The following is a 16,575-nucleotide window of genomic DNA, read 5'->3' as shown; positions in this document are numbered from 1 at the left end:
CCCTCCAGAGGACCCACCCTGGCTCCTTCCTTATTCAGTCCTGACCTTCCTAATTTTGTACATGTGCGATAACCAATGCACCCATGAAAGGAACAGTCCCTCCGTGTCCTCACACTCCAGACAGCAGCAGGCTCCCCGACACACCCACCTGCCAGTTGGTTCTGCCTGGATCACAGTGTGCACTCCTGTGCATTAGACCTGTGTACACCTTTCTCTCTCTCAATCTGTCAGGCTGGGAGTTCAAGGGCAGAGGCTGTTTTTCTCTGCAATATTTAGCATATTTGACATATAAAACATAATCAGTAAATTGAGACATCAGTTATGGGGGAATGGAAAAAAATCCTTGGAATCCTTGTTGTTATTGTTTTTGAGACGGAGTCTCACTCTGTCACCCACGCTGGAGGGCCATGGCACAATCTCGGCTCACTGCAACCTCCGCCTCCTGGGTTCAAATGATTCTCCTGCCTCAGCCTCCTGAGTAGTTGGGATTACAGGCGCCTGCCACCGCCCGGCTAATTTTTGTATTTTTTAGTAGAGACAGGGTTTCACTATGTTGGCCAGGCTGGTCTCGAACTCCTGACCTCAGGTGATCTGCCCTCCTCGGCCTCCCAAAGTGCTGGGATTACAAGCGTGAGCCACCGCGCCCGGCCCAGACAGATCTAGTTCTGATTCCAGTTCTGCCACATTCGCCGTGTGACTTTGGGTGAGCAACTCAAATCACTCTGAGCTTCGAGTTGCTTATTGCTAAATTGAGAACACTAATAATTAAACTTTGAGTTTGATAATGAGGACTGAATGGGTTCATATATGTCACACACCTTAGTGTAGTGCATGGCAAAAAGCATGCAATGTTTCCGGACCACACAGTGGGGCCTGGATTCTGTTCTGAGCTTTGCCATTGTCCTAGAGCAGGGTATTCAACTTCTCCAAAGCCCAGTGCTCTTATGTGTGAAAAGGGGGCATCTCCACACCCACCTCACAGAACTGTGGAGCACGTTAAACTTAAAATGATGCACACAAAAGTACCTGACACACAGTAGCTACTGAGAGAAACCTTTGTTACACTGTCTAGACAAACCGTGCCTGACCCTTTATACTCTGGAATCTCCCGGTGCTCAGGTCTATAATGAGACAAAAACACACTCTAGGATGGTTATTGGCAGTTAGGTCCAGCCCAGGGGAGCTGCCCGTTTAGAGAATGCTGGGGCAAGTTGCCCAAAACCTCAGCTCTCCACACCATAAGGTCCATGGTTCCAAGGTACTCATTTAGTCGAGGTCTTGCTATAAAGACAAATCACGCTGTCCCTCCTAAGAGCTGCAAGCAAGGATAGAGACAGAGCAGGACACACGCTTTGATCCAGGATGTTCTGTGATGTTTATAATTAGAAAAGTTGCTCGGAACAGGATAGAACCTTGGGAAGGCTGCTGGGGAAGCAGTCCAGACTAGGCTGGACTTTGAAAGAGGGCCCACAGGAAGGAAAGGAAAGGGGGCGGGGGGGCGGCAGTGTTCTAAGTCACAAGGCAGGTTGCTAGGAGGGGTGCTGACCCAGGCTGGAGTGTAATTTGGAAACATCATCTTTGCCCAGCCCCTGTAGGGCTGGGGCCCACTGGGCAGGTGTCCCCAGGGCTGTGAGACATCTTTATGAAGTTCTCCAGGTGGCTGTCACAGGCGGTGGGCATTCTCTGGCTGTCACTGGGTCTTCTGCAGGTCCTCGGGCCCAAACGAGGAGGGCAGCAGCTCCTGGACCGTCATGACAATATACGTGCCATCCGGCTTGGTCATGTACACGGGCCAGTTGGTGCCAAACTGGAAAAGAGGCAAAGCTGGCGTGAGACGCAGCGTGGCTGAGGGGGCTGAGACTGACTGGGTCTGAGTCTGACTGCCACTCACTGTCTAATGTTCCTCTCTTTGCCTTGATTTTCTCATCTGTAAAATGGGAATGACCATAATTGTACCTGGATCATAGCGCTGCAGGGAGGAGGAAATGAAAGAATGCTGTGAAACCGAACAGTGTATGGCATATTGTGAACAGGCACCATTCAAGACTCACCCAGGGCTTTATAAGAGCAACAGCTAACCCCTGGAACCAGACCTTCTTCTGCTATGACAAATGACAACTAACACCCACTTCCCTTACAGTATCCCCTTTACGCCTCACACCAGGAGAAGTTGCATGCCTGCTACATACACTCAGTGTATTACTCTGTTCTCAAGCTGCTAATAAAGACATACCAGAGACTGGGCAATTTATAAAGAAAAGAGGTTTAGGCTGGGTGTGATGGCTGACGCCTGTACTCCCAGCACTTTTGGGAGGCCGAGGCAGGCGGATCTCCTGAGGTCAGGAGTTCGAGACCAGCCTGGCCAACATGGTGAAACCTCATCTCTACTAAAAATACAAAAATTAGCCAGGCGTGGTGGCGAGCACCTGTAATCCCAGCTACTCAGAAGGCTGAGGCAGGAGAATCTCTGGAACCCGGGAGGCAGATGTTGCAGTGAACCAAGATCATGCCACTGCACTCCAGCCTGGGCCATAGAGCAAGACTCAGTCGCAAAAAAAAGAAAGAAAAGAAAAGAAGTTTAACGGACTCACAGTTCCACATGGCTGGGGAAGCCTCACAACCATGGCGGAAGATGAAGGAAGAGCAAGGGGATGTCTTACCTGGCAGCAGGCAAGAGAGGACTTGTGTGAGGGAACTCCCATTTATAAAACCATCAGATCTCATGAGACTTATTCACTATCACGAGAACAGCATGGGAAAGACCCGCCCCCATGATTCAATTGCCTCCCACCAGGTCCCTCCCATGACATGTGGGAATTATGGGAGCTACAATTCAAGAAGAGATTTGAGTGGGGACACAGCCAAACCATACCACATAGATACTGCACATGTATGTTTTCATTATCTACCCCGTGAGGTAGGTGCTATCATGATGCCCATTTTACTGATGAGGAAACTGAGGCTTAGCAGGGTAAAGTCAGCAAAGAAAAATTTGTCTCTTGATCTTTCTCCTATAATATGAGGAGCACTGTTTGTTTGCTGTGTGACCTTGGGAAAATGATAACTTTCTGGGGCTCACTCAGTGTCTTGGTCCATGGAATGGTTTTAGGGATGGGAGAATGTAGGATGGTAGGCAAGAGGTTAATCAGCAGTGGCATCATGACAAGAGCCCTGGAGGTGGGGTCAACAGACCCAAGCTCTTCCTGGCCAGGTATTGTGAGATGCAGAGATGATTCATGTAAAGCAGCTCTATGCACATAGTAGGTGTTCAATTAATAGATGCCATTCTTATCGATTATGTTGGTAGCCAGTGACTGCTCAGGTCTGCCGCCTCCTGTTCTTCCACACTTCTCTCTGAATCACCAAGTTATTCCCAGGCACACTCAATCTTCTGGCTTTTTTAGAATTAATGTTTTAAGGAAGGAAATTTTTCTGCTTGACAGGCTCTGCCTGAGGGTAGGTATGGATGAAAGTTGAGCGGAGGGCGAGTTTACATGCCAGGTCCCTGGCCACAACACCTCATCTCTTATTATTTGCATTTTGGTTTCAGTTTCGCCCCTGCCTCCTTCAGCTTTTTCATTTGCCTTCTCTCGTTTGCCAACATCCAATCTGTTTGGAGAAAACAGCACTGAGCAATTGGACCACGTCGGGGCCTTGGGAGCCAGGGACTTGGCACCCTGTCGTGGCTTCCTTATATGACCTTCGACATTTCCACCGTGCAGGGCAGCTATTTCTGCCCCTCTCAAGTGAGACAAATTCCACCGTGTAAATTCACTGCTTTCCCGGTGGTATGCTTTTGGATTTGGGAAATGTGTCTGATTTGCACTCCTGGCAGGAAGCAGGAGGAAGATGGAAGTGTCTGCATCCCCAGATGCTTTGAAACCCCACGGCACAAAAACAAAGCTAAAACAACCCCCTTTCTCCCAAAACACAACTCCAAAAGCAGAAACTCCCACGGTACAAGCAGCATCCACATGCCAAAGTACCATTATGTTTCCTCCATGGCTGAAAATAATTTTGTCCAACTTACAGAACCACAAAGACAGAGAGGCAGCCATGCCAAAGTACCATTATGTTTCCTCCATGGCTGAAAATAATTTTGTCCAACTTACAGAACCACAAAGACAGAGAGGCAGCCGTGAGGAGCACGGGCTTCAAAGTCAGCCTGATGGGCCATGGATACCCGTATGTCACCGCCTGGCAGGGGGCCCTTCAGTAAGTCATTTTACTCCTCTGAGCCTCAGAGTGGTCACAGGGAAATGGGAATAATGACGTGCACTTCACTCAGTCTTGGGGAGGGGATTAAATAAGATGCTGTAGGTATGTATGTATTTTTTTTTTTTGAGACGGAGTCTTGCTCTGTCGCCCAGGCTGGAGTGCAGTGGCGCGATCTCGGCTCACTGCAAGCTCCGCCTCCCGGGTTCACACCATTCTCCTGCCTCAGCCTCTCCAAGTAGCTGGGACTACAGGCGCCCGCCACCACGCCCGGCTAATTTTTTGTATTTTTAGTAGAGACGGGGTTTCACCGTGGTCTCGATCTCCTGACCTTGTGATCCGCCCGCCTTGGCCTCCCAAAGTGCTGGGATCACAAGCGTGACCCACCGCGCCCGGCCTGGTATGTATGTATTTTTGAGACGGGATCTCGCTCTGTCGCCCAGGCAGGAGTGCAGTGGCTTGGTCACGGCTCACTGCAGCCTTGACCTCCTAGGCTCTAGTGATCCTCCTACCTCAGCCTCTGGAGCAGCTAGGACCACAGGCACGCACCACTACGCCTTGCTAATTTTTAAATTGTTTGAAGGGACCGGGTTTTGCTATGTGGCCCAGGCTGGTTTTGAATTCCTGGGCTAAAGTGATCCTCCTGCCTCAGTCTCCCACAGTGCAGGGCTTACAGGTGTAAGCCACCATGCCCACAAGATGCTGTATTTTGAGGGGCTCTTGGTATTATGCTGGGCTCAGGGCCTGTGGGATTCTCTAATCTTTTGGGACTCTAGAGGACACAGATCTTTTTGAGAATCTGCAATAGTTACTGACATTCGCCTTTCCCCAAACGTACATATAAACATGAAAACCTTCCCCTGAGCCTGGATTAAGAACCCATGATCTAAACTATCCCTTCGTTTTCATTTTTTTGTTTTGTTTTATTCCTTTTTTTTTTTTTTTTTGTGGAGAACAGGTCTCGCTATGTTGCCCAGGCGGGTCTCGAACTCCTGGGCTCAAGCGATCCTCCTGCCTCTGCCTCCCTAATTGCTGGGATTACAGGCTGAACCACCACACCCGGCCTACCCTTTTGTTTTTAGAGTTTAAGAAATTGCAGCCTTCCATCAAGAGGACTTTTATAAAAAGTCCTTCAAGTCTCTTCTTGAAAATATCCAATGGCTTACCTCGATTCTCTTTTTTCCCCAATGTATATAATGTGATAAAATATATATAATGTAAGATTTGCCATTTTAACCATGTTTAAGTGTACACTTCAGGCTGGGCGCGGTGGCTCACGCCTGTAATCCCAGCACCTTGGGAGGCCGAGGTGGGCAGATCACAAGGTCAGGAGTTCGAGACCATCCTGGCCAACATGGTGAAACCCGGTCTCTACTAAAAATACAAAAATTAGCCTGGCGTGGTAGCTGGTGCCTGTAGTCCCAGCTACTCGGGAGGCTGAGGCAGGAGAATCGCTTGAACCGGGAGGCAGAGGTTGCAGTGAACTGAGACTGCCACTGCATTCCAGCCCGGGCAACAGAGTGAGACTCCGTCTCAAAAAAAAAAAAAAAAAAAGTGTACACTTCGGTTTCCTTTATTTTGGAATAAAATGTACCCTTCATCCCATGGCCAGGCCCCATGTGATCTGGCCCCTGCCCACCCCTCTGACTTCAATCCCATTTCTTTCCTTCCACTTAGCAGGCCCTAGCCCTCTTGAGGCCTTCTTGCCTCTTCTCAAATTCACCAAGGGTCTGAACTTGCTTGTTCTGAATCTCCTTTTCTAGACCTTTGTCTGTCTAATTTTTTTTCTCATTATTTATATTTCTGCTCAAATGTCATGCTCAAAAAGAGGGCCTTCCTGGACATCTAAAGCAGGGGTTGGCAAACCTTTTTCTGTCAGGGACCAGATACTAAATATCTTAGGTTTAGAGGCTATGTGGCCTTTGTTGTAATGGCTCACCTCTGCTGTGTCAGGCAAAGTGGCTATGGACAATAGGTGAATGAATGGCCATGGCTGTGTACCAATAAAACTTTATTTACAAATATAAGCAGCAGGCTGGATTTGGCCCAAGGGCTGTTGTTTGCTGACCCCAATCTGCAGTGTTCCCTGCTTGCCCGTTTGTCACTGGACTCCCTTTTTTTTCTGCATTTTGTTTTCCTCTGTAGCCCTCTTGACTCTCAGAAACGCTACTGTTTATTTATTTTGCTCCTTGTTTATCATCTGTCTCCTGCATTAGCCTATGAGCTCTGTGAGGGCAGGGCCTGGCCCATCTTTTCCCTGTGCCTCCCTAGAACTACCTCAGTGCCTGGCACAGAGCAGACACTCACTCAGTAAGTATTTGTTAAATGAAGGAATAATTTCCAGTGACTCATGCAAGCGTAGGGAGGCCTTAGAAGTCAGCCAACCGAGGAAACAGGACAGTAGCTGTGTCTCCACGCCTGCCACACCTGCAGCTTGGCGTGGTTCCCATAGCCTGCGACAGAGAAGATATTTGCATTCCAGAAAGCAAGAGAAGCTGCTTACCTCTCTCATGACTTGCCTGCAGGCCCCACATGGAGAGATAAAATCATCTTGCATGTCACTGCGGAAGCAAAGAATCAAACTCAAATTAGTCTCTCCCAAGGCCTGAGGACAACTGCTAAGATTCAGGCCCTGAGTCTCGGTCTGTTCCTGATTTGGGTCATACCCTATCAGGCAGTTCCTGATTCCCAGATCCACTGTGTCCTGAAGGCTGAGAAGGCCACGTGGTGGCTTTCCACACTGCCACAAGGCAGGGCCATGGGCAGGACTTTCATTAGTGCCATCCATAAACGTTAACTGAGCACTTAGCATCACCCACACCCGGGAATACAAAGGTCAAAGAGAATTTGTCTCTGGTCTTCGGGAGATTGTTCAGCCCAGTGGGTTATGTAAAAAACCAGCTGAGTTATCATGTTAAACAAAATGCAGCTGGGCGCGGTAGCTCACGCCTGTAATCCCAGCACTTTGGGAGGCCGAGGTGGGTGGATCACCTGAGGTCAGGAGTTCGAGACCAGCTTGGCCAACATGGTAAAACACCGTCTTTACTAAAAATACAAAAATTACCCGGGCTTGGTGGTGGGCGCCTGTAGCTCCCAGCTACTTGGGAGGCTGAGGCAGGAGAATCGCTTGAACCCGGGAGGCAAAGGTTGCAGTGAGCCAAGACCGTGCCATAGCACTCGAGCCTGGGCAACAAGAATGAAAATCCTCAAAAAAAAAAAAAAATTGCAGAAGGAACACACAGTATGAGGGAGCTAATCCCTGCCTGTGGACTGAGAAGGAAGATTTTATAGAGGAGGAGGCATGTGTCCTGGTCCTTGGAGGAAGTGTAGAGTTCATAAGTCACCATTTAGTGAATGCCTACTGTAAGCCAGGCTCTGTACCAGGCACTCAACATTCATTAATTCAGGTAATTCTCAGAGCAGCCTGGTGTCACTCACGTCTGTGTGAAGAGAGTCCACCAACAGGCTTTTTTTTTGTTTTTTTTAGATGGAATCTTGCTCTGTTACCCAGGCTGGAGTGCAGTGGCATGATCTTGGCTCACTGCAACCTCCGCCTCCCGGGTTCAAGCGATTCTCCTGCCTCAACCTGCCGAGTAGCTGGGATTACAGGCATGCACCACCATGCCCAGCTAATTTTTGTATTTTTAGTAGAGACAGGGTTTCACTGTGTTAGCCAAGAGGGTCTCGATCTCCTGACCTCGTGATCCGCCCACCTTGGCCTCCCAAAGTGCTGGGATTACAGGCATGAGCCACCACACCCGGCTCCACCAACAGGCTTTGTGTGAGCAATAAAGCTTTTTAGTCACCTGGGTGCAGGCAGGCTGAGTCCGCAAAGAGAGTCAGCAAAGGGAGATCAGGGTGAGGTAGTTTTATAGGATTTGGATAGGTAATGGAAAATTACAGTTAAAGGGGGTTGTTCTCTTGCGGGTAGGGGCGGGGGTCACAAGGTGCAGGGTGGGGAGAATGTGAGACTCGTTGTCCAGCGGGGAAATGTCACAAGGTCGACTGATTAGTTGGGGTGGGGAAGGAACAAATCGCAATGGTGGAATGTCATCTTTTGTGGTTCTTCAGTTGCTCCAGGCCATCTGGATGTATATGTGCAGGTCACAGGGGTTAAGATGGCTTAGCTTGGGCTCAGAGGCCTGACACCTAAATGTCAGAATGGCCACTTTAAGGGTGAGGAGATAGGTTCAGTGTGATGAAGAGGCAGAGATGCTATTCTGAAGCCCTGGGTTTCTCTGTGTTGTAGGCAAAGGAAATAAATAGTATGTGCAGGCCGGGCGCGGTGGCTCACACCTGTAATTCCAGCACTTCGGGAGGCCGAGGCAGATGGATCACCTGAGGTCAGGAGTTCGAGACCAGCCTGGCCAAGATGGCGAAACCGCATCTCTACTAAAAATACAAAAAATTAGCCGGGTGTGGTGGTGCAGGCCTGTAGTCCCAGCTACTCGGGAGGCTGAGGTGGGAGGATCACTTGAGCCTGGGAGGCGGAGGTTGCAGTGAACTGAGATTGTGCCACTGCACTCCAGCCTGGGTGACAAAGTGAGACCCTGTCTCAAAAAACAAACAAAAAAACAGTATGTGCAAAGGCCCTGAGGCATGAAAGAATAAAGTGCATGTGACTCAGAAAAATGGACTCCTTGCACTGAAGAAAGCCTGGAGAAGAGAAGCTCACCAGCCAGGGATTGCCTGTGAGAGTTTAGGCTCCTACAGGCAGACCTCCAGCTCTGAGCAGGACAAGGATTGGTCCCTAAAACAGGTGGCTTTGGCTAGGCACAGAGGCTCAAGCCTATAATCCCAGCACTTTGGGAGGCCGAGGTGGGTGGATCATGAGGTCGAGAGACCGAGACCATCCTGGCCAACATGGTGAAACCCCATCGCTACTAAAAACACAAAAATTAGCCGGGCGTGGTAGCACGTGCCTATAATCCTAGCTACTCGGGAGGCTGAGGCAGGAGAATCACTTGAACCTGGGAGGCAGGGGTTGCAGTGAGCCGAGATGGTACCACTGCACTCCATCCTGGCAACAGAGCAAGATTCTGCCTCAAAACAAAACAAAACAAAACAAAGTGCCTTTGATGATGGAAAATTCCAAGCCTGCACCACAGGTGAAGCCAGCAGCCACCATCCTCCTTACTCTTCTGGACCCACAGCTTTGTGGTCTCTCTGGAAGAACATAGGATTTTTATTTATTTATTTATTTGAGATAGGGTCTTGTTCGGTTGTCTAGGCTACAGTGCAGTGGCATAATCATGGCTCACTGCAACCTCTGCCTCCTGGCCTCAAAGGATCCTCCTACCTCAGCCTCTTGAGTAGCTGGGACTGCAGGCATGCACCACCACACTCGGCTCATTTTTTGATTTGTGGTAGAAATAGGGTCTCACTATATTGCCCAGGCTGGTCTCGAACTTCGGGGCTCAAGAGATCTTTGCACCTCGGCCTCCCAAAGTACTGGGATTACAGACATGAGCCACCGTCCCTGGCAGAACACAGGATTTAAATTTTGGTTTTTAGTTGGCTCTTCCTTTTGCTATGTGTGACTTTGACTAAGTCATTTTAACTCATCCTAGTCTCATTTATTGGCTATAAAATGTGGATGATACGTCATCTGCTTTGTAAGAATGCTAGAAGATAAAATGAGATAAGGTGTATGGAAGACTTTGTAAAGTTCAGAATGTTATATACGTATTGTTACTGCCTGTTCTAAGTGCTGGACATTTATTTCCTTACACATGTAAGCTCTGTCATAATTTTAGGACTTTATCATATACAGTTTTATTATATGCTATGTGCTTTATGTACTATTTCATAATTCATCTTATTATATCTTAACAACAATTGTTATTAAGATAATGTGTGCCTATGCCTGTAATCCCAGCACTTTGGGAGGCCGAGGTGGGTGGATCACAAAGTCAGGAATTCAAGACCAGCCTGGCCAACATGGTGAAACCCTGTCTCTACTAAAAATACAAAAATTAGCCGGGTGTGGTGGCAGATGCCTGTAATCCTAGCTACTCGGGAGGCTGAGGCAGAGAATTGCTTGAACCTGGGAGGTAGAGGTTGCAGTGAGCCGAGATCATGCCACTGCACTCCAGTCTGGGCGACAGAGCAAGACCCTGTCTCAAAAAAAAAAAAAAAAAAAAAAAAAAAGATAATGTGTGCCTAGAATGTGCCAGGCATTCTGCAAAGCATTTTATATGCATCGTCTCATTTCAACCAACAAATATTTACTGAGCACCTACTATGTGCTGGGCACTGTCATTGGTGCTAGGAGTGCAGCAGTGAACAAAACAGACAGAATTCACTATGCTCAGGGGTGAGGGGAGCCAAGCAACTGATCAACCACCCAACCAACCAACCATGCGTCAAGTGGAGATAGGGATAGATACTATGATTAGAATAAAGCAGCCGAGGTGCTATTTTCTCTAATCCTCACCATTACTACCTTTTATATGTGGGGTTCCAGTCAATGAAAGGTTCTGTTCCATGGGAAGATGGGTCCTCTCTGAGCATGCTTCCAGCTTCAGAAGAAAAACCCACGGGCACATGAGAGGGTGGGGACTCCTGCCCAGGACGCCGAGTGAACTCTTGCAATTACTGGGTGACAGCTGTTGCAGCCAGGGCCTCTTAAGCTTTTTGGGGGTTATTTTTCACTTCATTCCACACACGTCAACCAAAACCCTTCTCTATGCCAGGCAGGCATGGGAAAGGAGCAACAAAGACCAATCGGACAATCCCTGGAGCTTACCCTCTGGAGGGGGAGATAAAATTTCACATAAATGCCATAACAAAGGCATGGTTAGGGCCATGGGAGAGTTGCTCTGAATGAAATTCAGCCTTCCTTCCATGGCCTGTAAGGCCCTGTGTGATCTGACCCCTGCTGAGCTCACTGCTTCCTTTCTGAATCTTTTTTTTTGAGACGGAGTCTCGCTCTGTCGCCCAGGCTGGAGTGCAGTGGCGCGATCTCGGCTCACTGCAAGCTCCGCCTCCCAAGTTCACGTCATTCTCCTGCCTCAGCTTCCTGAGTAGCTGGGACTACAGGTGCCAGCCACCACGCCCGGTTAATTTTTTTTGTATTTTTAATAGAGACGGGGTTTCACCGTCTTAGGCAGGATGGTCTTGATCTCCTGACCTCATGATCCGCCTGCCTCAGCCTTCCAAAGTGCTGGGATTACAGGTATGAGGCACCACACCCAGCCTTCTTTCTGAATCTTGTGGCATCTGTGGCCCACTACCCAATGGCTAGCTCCCTGGACAAGGTGATCTGCACCAGGAATTTCAAGGTGGGCAAGCATGCATTCCACTGGGAAGGTAGATTTGGTGTGGGCTTCAACAACCAAAAGTCACAGGATAGTGTTTCCAGGCAGCCTAGCACTGAGGATGTAGAGACAGCCCATTAACAGTAATGGCTTACACATACACAGTGGTTCTGTGTGCCAGCCTCTGTGCTAAGGACCTTAAGTGGATTAGTTCATTTAATCCCCCAACAACCCTATAAGGGGAAGGGGTATGCAGGCACTCTTATCACCTGCATGCTGTAGATCATGAAAGGTGAAAAGACTTGCCCAAGGCCACAGAGTTAGTAAAGTGGCAGAACCAGGATTTGAACCCCACATCTACATACTCTGCCTTTGGTAGTTTTGCAGCTTGCAGAAGAAATAACAATAACTTTAAAACAATGTAATAGTTTGAGGCTGAATGCGGTCGCTCACGCCTATAATCCCAGCACTTTGGGAGGCCAAGGTGGGCGGATCACTTGAGGCCAGAAGTTTGAGACTGGCTTGGTCAACATGGTGAAACCCTGTCTCTACTAAAAATTCAAAAATTGGCCAGGCGTGCTGGCCGGCACCTGTAGTCTCAGTTACTCGGTAGGTTGAAGCATGAGAATCGCTTGAACCTGGGAGGCAGAGGTTGCAGTGAGCCAAAATCTTGCCACTGTGCTCCAGCCTGGGTGGCACAGTGAGACTTGTTCTCAAACAAAGCAAAACAAAACAAACAACAACAACAAAAACCCCCCAAAAACAAAACTATATAATAGTTTGAATGTATTACATACTCTGTGTCAGGAACTTTACAGAAATCGTTTCTTGAGACTCTGTAACAGACCAGTCTCCTCCATTTCACAGATGAGAAGCCAGGCTCAGGGTCTAAGCAGCATGCCCAAGGCCCATAATGTGGCTGGATTTGGAAACTGGTTTCACTGACCCTGAAGCCTGGGCTTCTAACTTACTCAACGTTCCTGCCAAGAGACAGCACTCAAGACTGAGCACCTGCCGGTTGCCTCAGGATGTTTCTTCACCGCTTCCCCCTTTCTCCCTCTCCCCTGCCCTTCACTCTGTCCTGCCTTTTGCTGGCTATTTACAGTTTTCGGTGGTTTGTGCTCACCTTGGTCACACACTGAGGCCATGCTTATCAGACTTGACGGACTGGAAACCTATTGACTCTGATCACTACAGCTGGGACCCAGTGGGGCAATCTCATCTGTCTGTGAGCAGTAAGACACACGGACCTTTCCTGAGTGCGGTCTCCATCCTTAGAGACCTCAGAGGGGTTCTCTCTGAGGTTGCTCAGACCCATCCGATGTTAACAAGGGAGTTGGTACTTCTCATTCGTCCTCTAAATCCACAAACGCTCTCAATTTAACAAATCATGAGTGCGATAATGAGTGCATTTTGGGCTCAGGGAAACTGATGCAGGCTGAATACCCAGCGTACAGCAGTTGGGTGCTGGAAAGATGGCAGGTTTTGCGTAAATGAGGGCATTTGCTAATCATTGCTAGTGATACTTAGTTGTGTTTAAAAGTCAATAATGACCAAGAGAAAAAGCCTCTCATTTGGAAAATTCTAAATAGAGCGAGGCATCATTATCTTTTGGTTGACTTTGGCCTCTTTTTCCCTAGAATATCATTATTTTCTTGGATCAGCTTTGAAATTGAGTTATTTCCCTCCTTTTTTTTTTTTTTTTTTATAAAGTGCAATTCACATCCTGATCTCGGCCTATCTGCACAAAATGTTCTCAGCACAGCGTCATTTATTCCTCCGGAAGCCCTAAGGAAGCCAGGACACACCTCAGTGACAGGGAAGGCTCTCGGATACTGGGGCCCTTCTCCTTGAGTGGACCTCGGGCTTTACTTACTCAGAAACAAATTAAGCTGGGTCACCTCGGGGCCAGACTGAGGCAAAGTTTAGGATCTTATAAAAGGCACATGGGCTTGCTTCTGTGCAGTCCCCACTGGCCTTGCACTAAACCCCTGCATTTCTGCATTTTGGCCAGAAAGGTGCTAAAAGGTGTAGCTCTTTTCCTGCATTTTAGCCAGAAAGGTGCTGTAGCTCTGCCACAGGAATTAACTCCACTATGAGTGAAGAGATAATTCCCTCATAGAATGTGACCTATGCACCCAGATGTCCCTAAAGACCAACAGGCATGCAGCCTCCTTCTGGGTGGGATCAACATTTCCCATGTCATTTTTCTTGCATCATTAACTTGTTAAGAAAACCGTCATACACAATGCAAAGGTGCAGCACACAGGAGCAATTCACCATTAAGTCATTCAATAATGGAGTCCAGTAAAAAGGCTAATTTACGTGCTTGGATCCTGAAACCACTGAGTCTAGGGCCAGAGCCAACAAGAATTCAACACGCTCCCGTGGAGAGTAAGCCATGCCAACTGGGATATTTATGTTTGGGACATATAGGAGCATTGACTGGGGCTCTTGTTCAGCCAGAACCTTGGCTGGACTCTGATTAGTTTGAACCATAACTAGTGTTTACCTGGCTGTTTTTGTCTCCTGGTTCTTGAACCTTGAGTGTTGCCAAATGAAGGAGTGAGCAGTGCTGAGTGGCTCATTTGGGATCCTAGCATCAGCTTGTGGAGAGCAGGGAAAAGTGTTCCATCTCCTGGCACAGCATGATGTAGTGGAATGAGCCCTGTAGTGAGACTCTGGAACCTGGGTTTTGTCCCAGCTCTGGCACTAACTCCCAGGAAAGTTGTTCAACTTATCTGGGCCTCAATTTCATCAGCTATAAGATGGGAGTGGTGGCAAGGGAGTGTATAGCAGGTGATTTTTAGGTCCCCCCCGCTATTTTTTTGGAGACAGGGTCTCGCTTTGTCGCCCAGGCTGGAGTGCGGTGGCACGATCTCGGCTCACTGCAATCTTCGCCTCCCAGGTTCATGCCATTCTCCTGCCTCAGCCTCCCGAGTAGCTGGGACTACAGGCGCCCGCCACCATGCCCGGCTAATATTTTGTATTTTTAGTAGAGACAGGGTTTCACCGTGTTAGCCAGGATGGTCTCAATCTCCTGACCTCGTGATCCGCCCATCTCGGCCTCCCAAAGTGCTGGGATTACAGGCGTGAGCCACCGCGCCTGGCCCAGGTCCCCCCCGCTTTATGTTTCAATGCTGCCTTTCTGTTATATCTTGTAGGAGAGGCGTCTGTATCACCTTGTGTTGCTGGAACAGGGGCATACCGGCCCTTGTATGAGAGTTGCCTTGCTTATTTACCTGCCTTGCAGGCTCACTGAGGGCAGACTCCATTTCTTATTTATCTCCTTATCCTCAGCACTCATCTCAGGGCACTATACAGTGCCTGGCACATAGGAAGTCCATAATAAACATATGTCAGATGAATGAATGAATGAGTAATATGTGTGAGGAAGATGTTGGCTAAAGAGATGAATGACTATTGTTGCAACTTGGCTTTCCCACTCACCTGGCGATAGCAATTGCCCTGAAATCCTTGTACCCTTCTGAGACGGCCTTCTGGATAGCGGTCCGTTCAGCACAGATGCCCAGCGGGTAGCAGGCATTTTCTATGTTGCACCCTGAGAAGAGAACAGAGTCCAGTGGTATGTCTGGCAGAGACACTTCCTGCTGCGTGTGTTGAGTAAGAGGCTTGCCCCATTCCAAAGCAGGAAGGAACTGGTTACTCCAAACAAGGTGGGGAGAAGGAAAGGGCAATTCGACCTGGGGCACTGGTAGACTCTTTGGCCCATGGTAGTGGCCCTTCCCAAGAACCTGACACTGTCTTAATTTACCCAATGCCTCCATGATGAAGCACAGCCTGGGAGCAGGGCAGCACAACAGGCAGATTAGGCAGCTCCATCACCCCTGCAGAGGTCAAGGCCAGGGTAGATGCTGAGGCTTACAAAAATAAGTAGAGCCCCCACAACTGCATCTAAGAGATCGAAGAGCCCCACAGTATGAATGTGTTCCCATCAAATTCATATGTTGAAATCCTAGCCCCCAAGGTGATGGTATTAGGAAGTGTGGCCTTTGGAGGAATGATTAGATAATGAGAATGGAATGAAGGGGACCAAGCCTAGGAATGGGAGTCATGCACTTATAAAACCAGAGAACTGCCTTGCCCCGTCTGCCGCATGAGGACATAGCAAGGAGTCACCATCTATGAGTAAGCAGGCCCTCACTGAATCTGCCAGTGCCTTGACCTTGGACTTTCCAGTCTCCAGAACTGTGAGCAATACACTTCTGTTATTTACAAGCTACCCAGTCTATGGTATTCTGTTATAGCAGCCTGAATGGACTAAGACAGATCCTGATTCCAAGTTTAAGCCTGGACAAAATTTTAGGGGTTAGGTACTGGCTGTCAAGAGTTCAGCCAGGGTTCTATGTCAGTTGTGTTGCAAAACAAACACACTGTCAAAACCAACTAATAATGAAATCAATTAACAAACAAACAAAAAAAAAACACCCTGAGCTTTGTGCAAGTTGCCTGTGATTGCACAAGACTTAAAACAATCCTCGGGCCTCCAGGGGGATGTGGGCTCCTAAGATGGCCCAGCTGTCAGTAAGGGAGTCCTTCCTATTGGCTCTCTCAGGGTTATTCCTGGGGGACAATAAGCCAGGGTTGCTCCCAGGAGGCAAGATGTTGGCATAACCAGATTGGCTAAGAAAGTCCCCATATTCAGGGAAGTGAGTCTACGAACAAATCACCATGGGAGCTGGGTTTTCCCCTGACCAGCAAGATGTGGTATTCCGTCTGTATCACTGTTTGTAAATTGCCTTTTTCCCTGAGGTGGAGATAGGAGTTGTTCCCCAGTATTCATTTCCTATTTCTTCCTTTAAGTAATACAAGTACCTCCCATTCCAGCATGGCCACTCAGCTAGGGACTGTAATTCCCAGACTCCCTTGCAGCACAGTGTGGCCACATGATGCAGTTCTGGCCAATGGGATGTGGCCCAAAGTGATGTGGGAAATTTCTGGATCATACTTTTGGTAAGGAGGTTGCGTGCCTATTACTTCCGTTCTTTTCTCCTTCCACAGACTGGAAGGTGGAGGTGATGGGGTGGGACACTTTTGACTGCGTGGCCAAGGGAATGGAGGAGCAGCAAAGAGAGAGAAG

At 48.5% G+C, this 16,575-nt stretch overlaps 1 protein-coding gene across 1 annotated transcript in view; it reads right to left on the bottom strand.

The window, feature by feature from the left end:
- Positions 1-1,356: 1,356 nt before the first annotated feature.
- The window catches only part of CDA (cytidine deaminase), a 31,220-nt gene continuing 16,001 nt past the window's right edge, over positions 1,357-16,575 (bottom strand). Inside the window, exons 2-4 of the mRNA XM_003271559.3 lie at positions 14,925-15,036; positions 6,719-6,776; positions 1,357-1,807 (exon numbers count right to left, since the gene is read on the bottom strand). Coding sequence (XP_003271607.1) covers positions 1,691-1,807; positions 6,719-6,776; positions 14,925-15,036 — 287 coding nt within the window. The 3' untranslated portion in view covers positions 1,357-1,690. The remainder of the gene's footprint in view (positions 1,808-6,718; positions 6,777-14,924; positions 15,037-16,575) is intronic.

The sequence above is a fragment of the Nomascus leucogenys genome, chromosome 24 (assembly GCF_006542625.1).
Source record: "Nomascus leucogenys isolate Asia chromosome 24, Asia_NLE_v1, whole genome shotgun sequence".
NCBI lineage: Eukaryota > Metazoa > Chordata > Mammalia > Primates > Hylobatidae > Nomascus > Nomascus leucogenys.
Note: the sequence above shows the minus strand (reverse complement) of the source record. Positions and strands in the feature narration are given on the sequence as shown.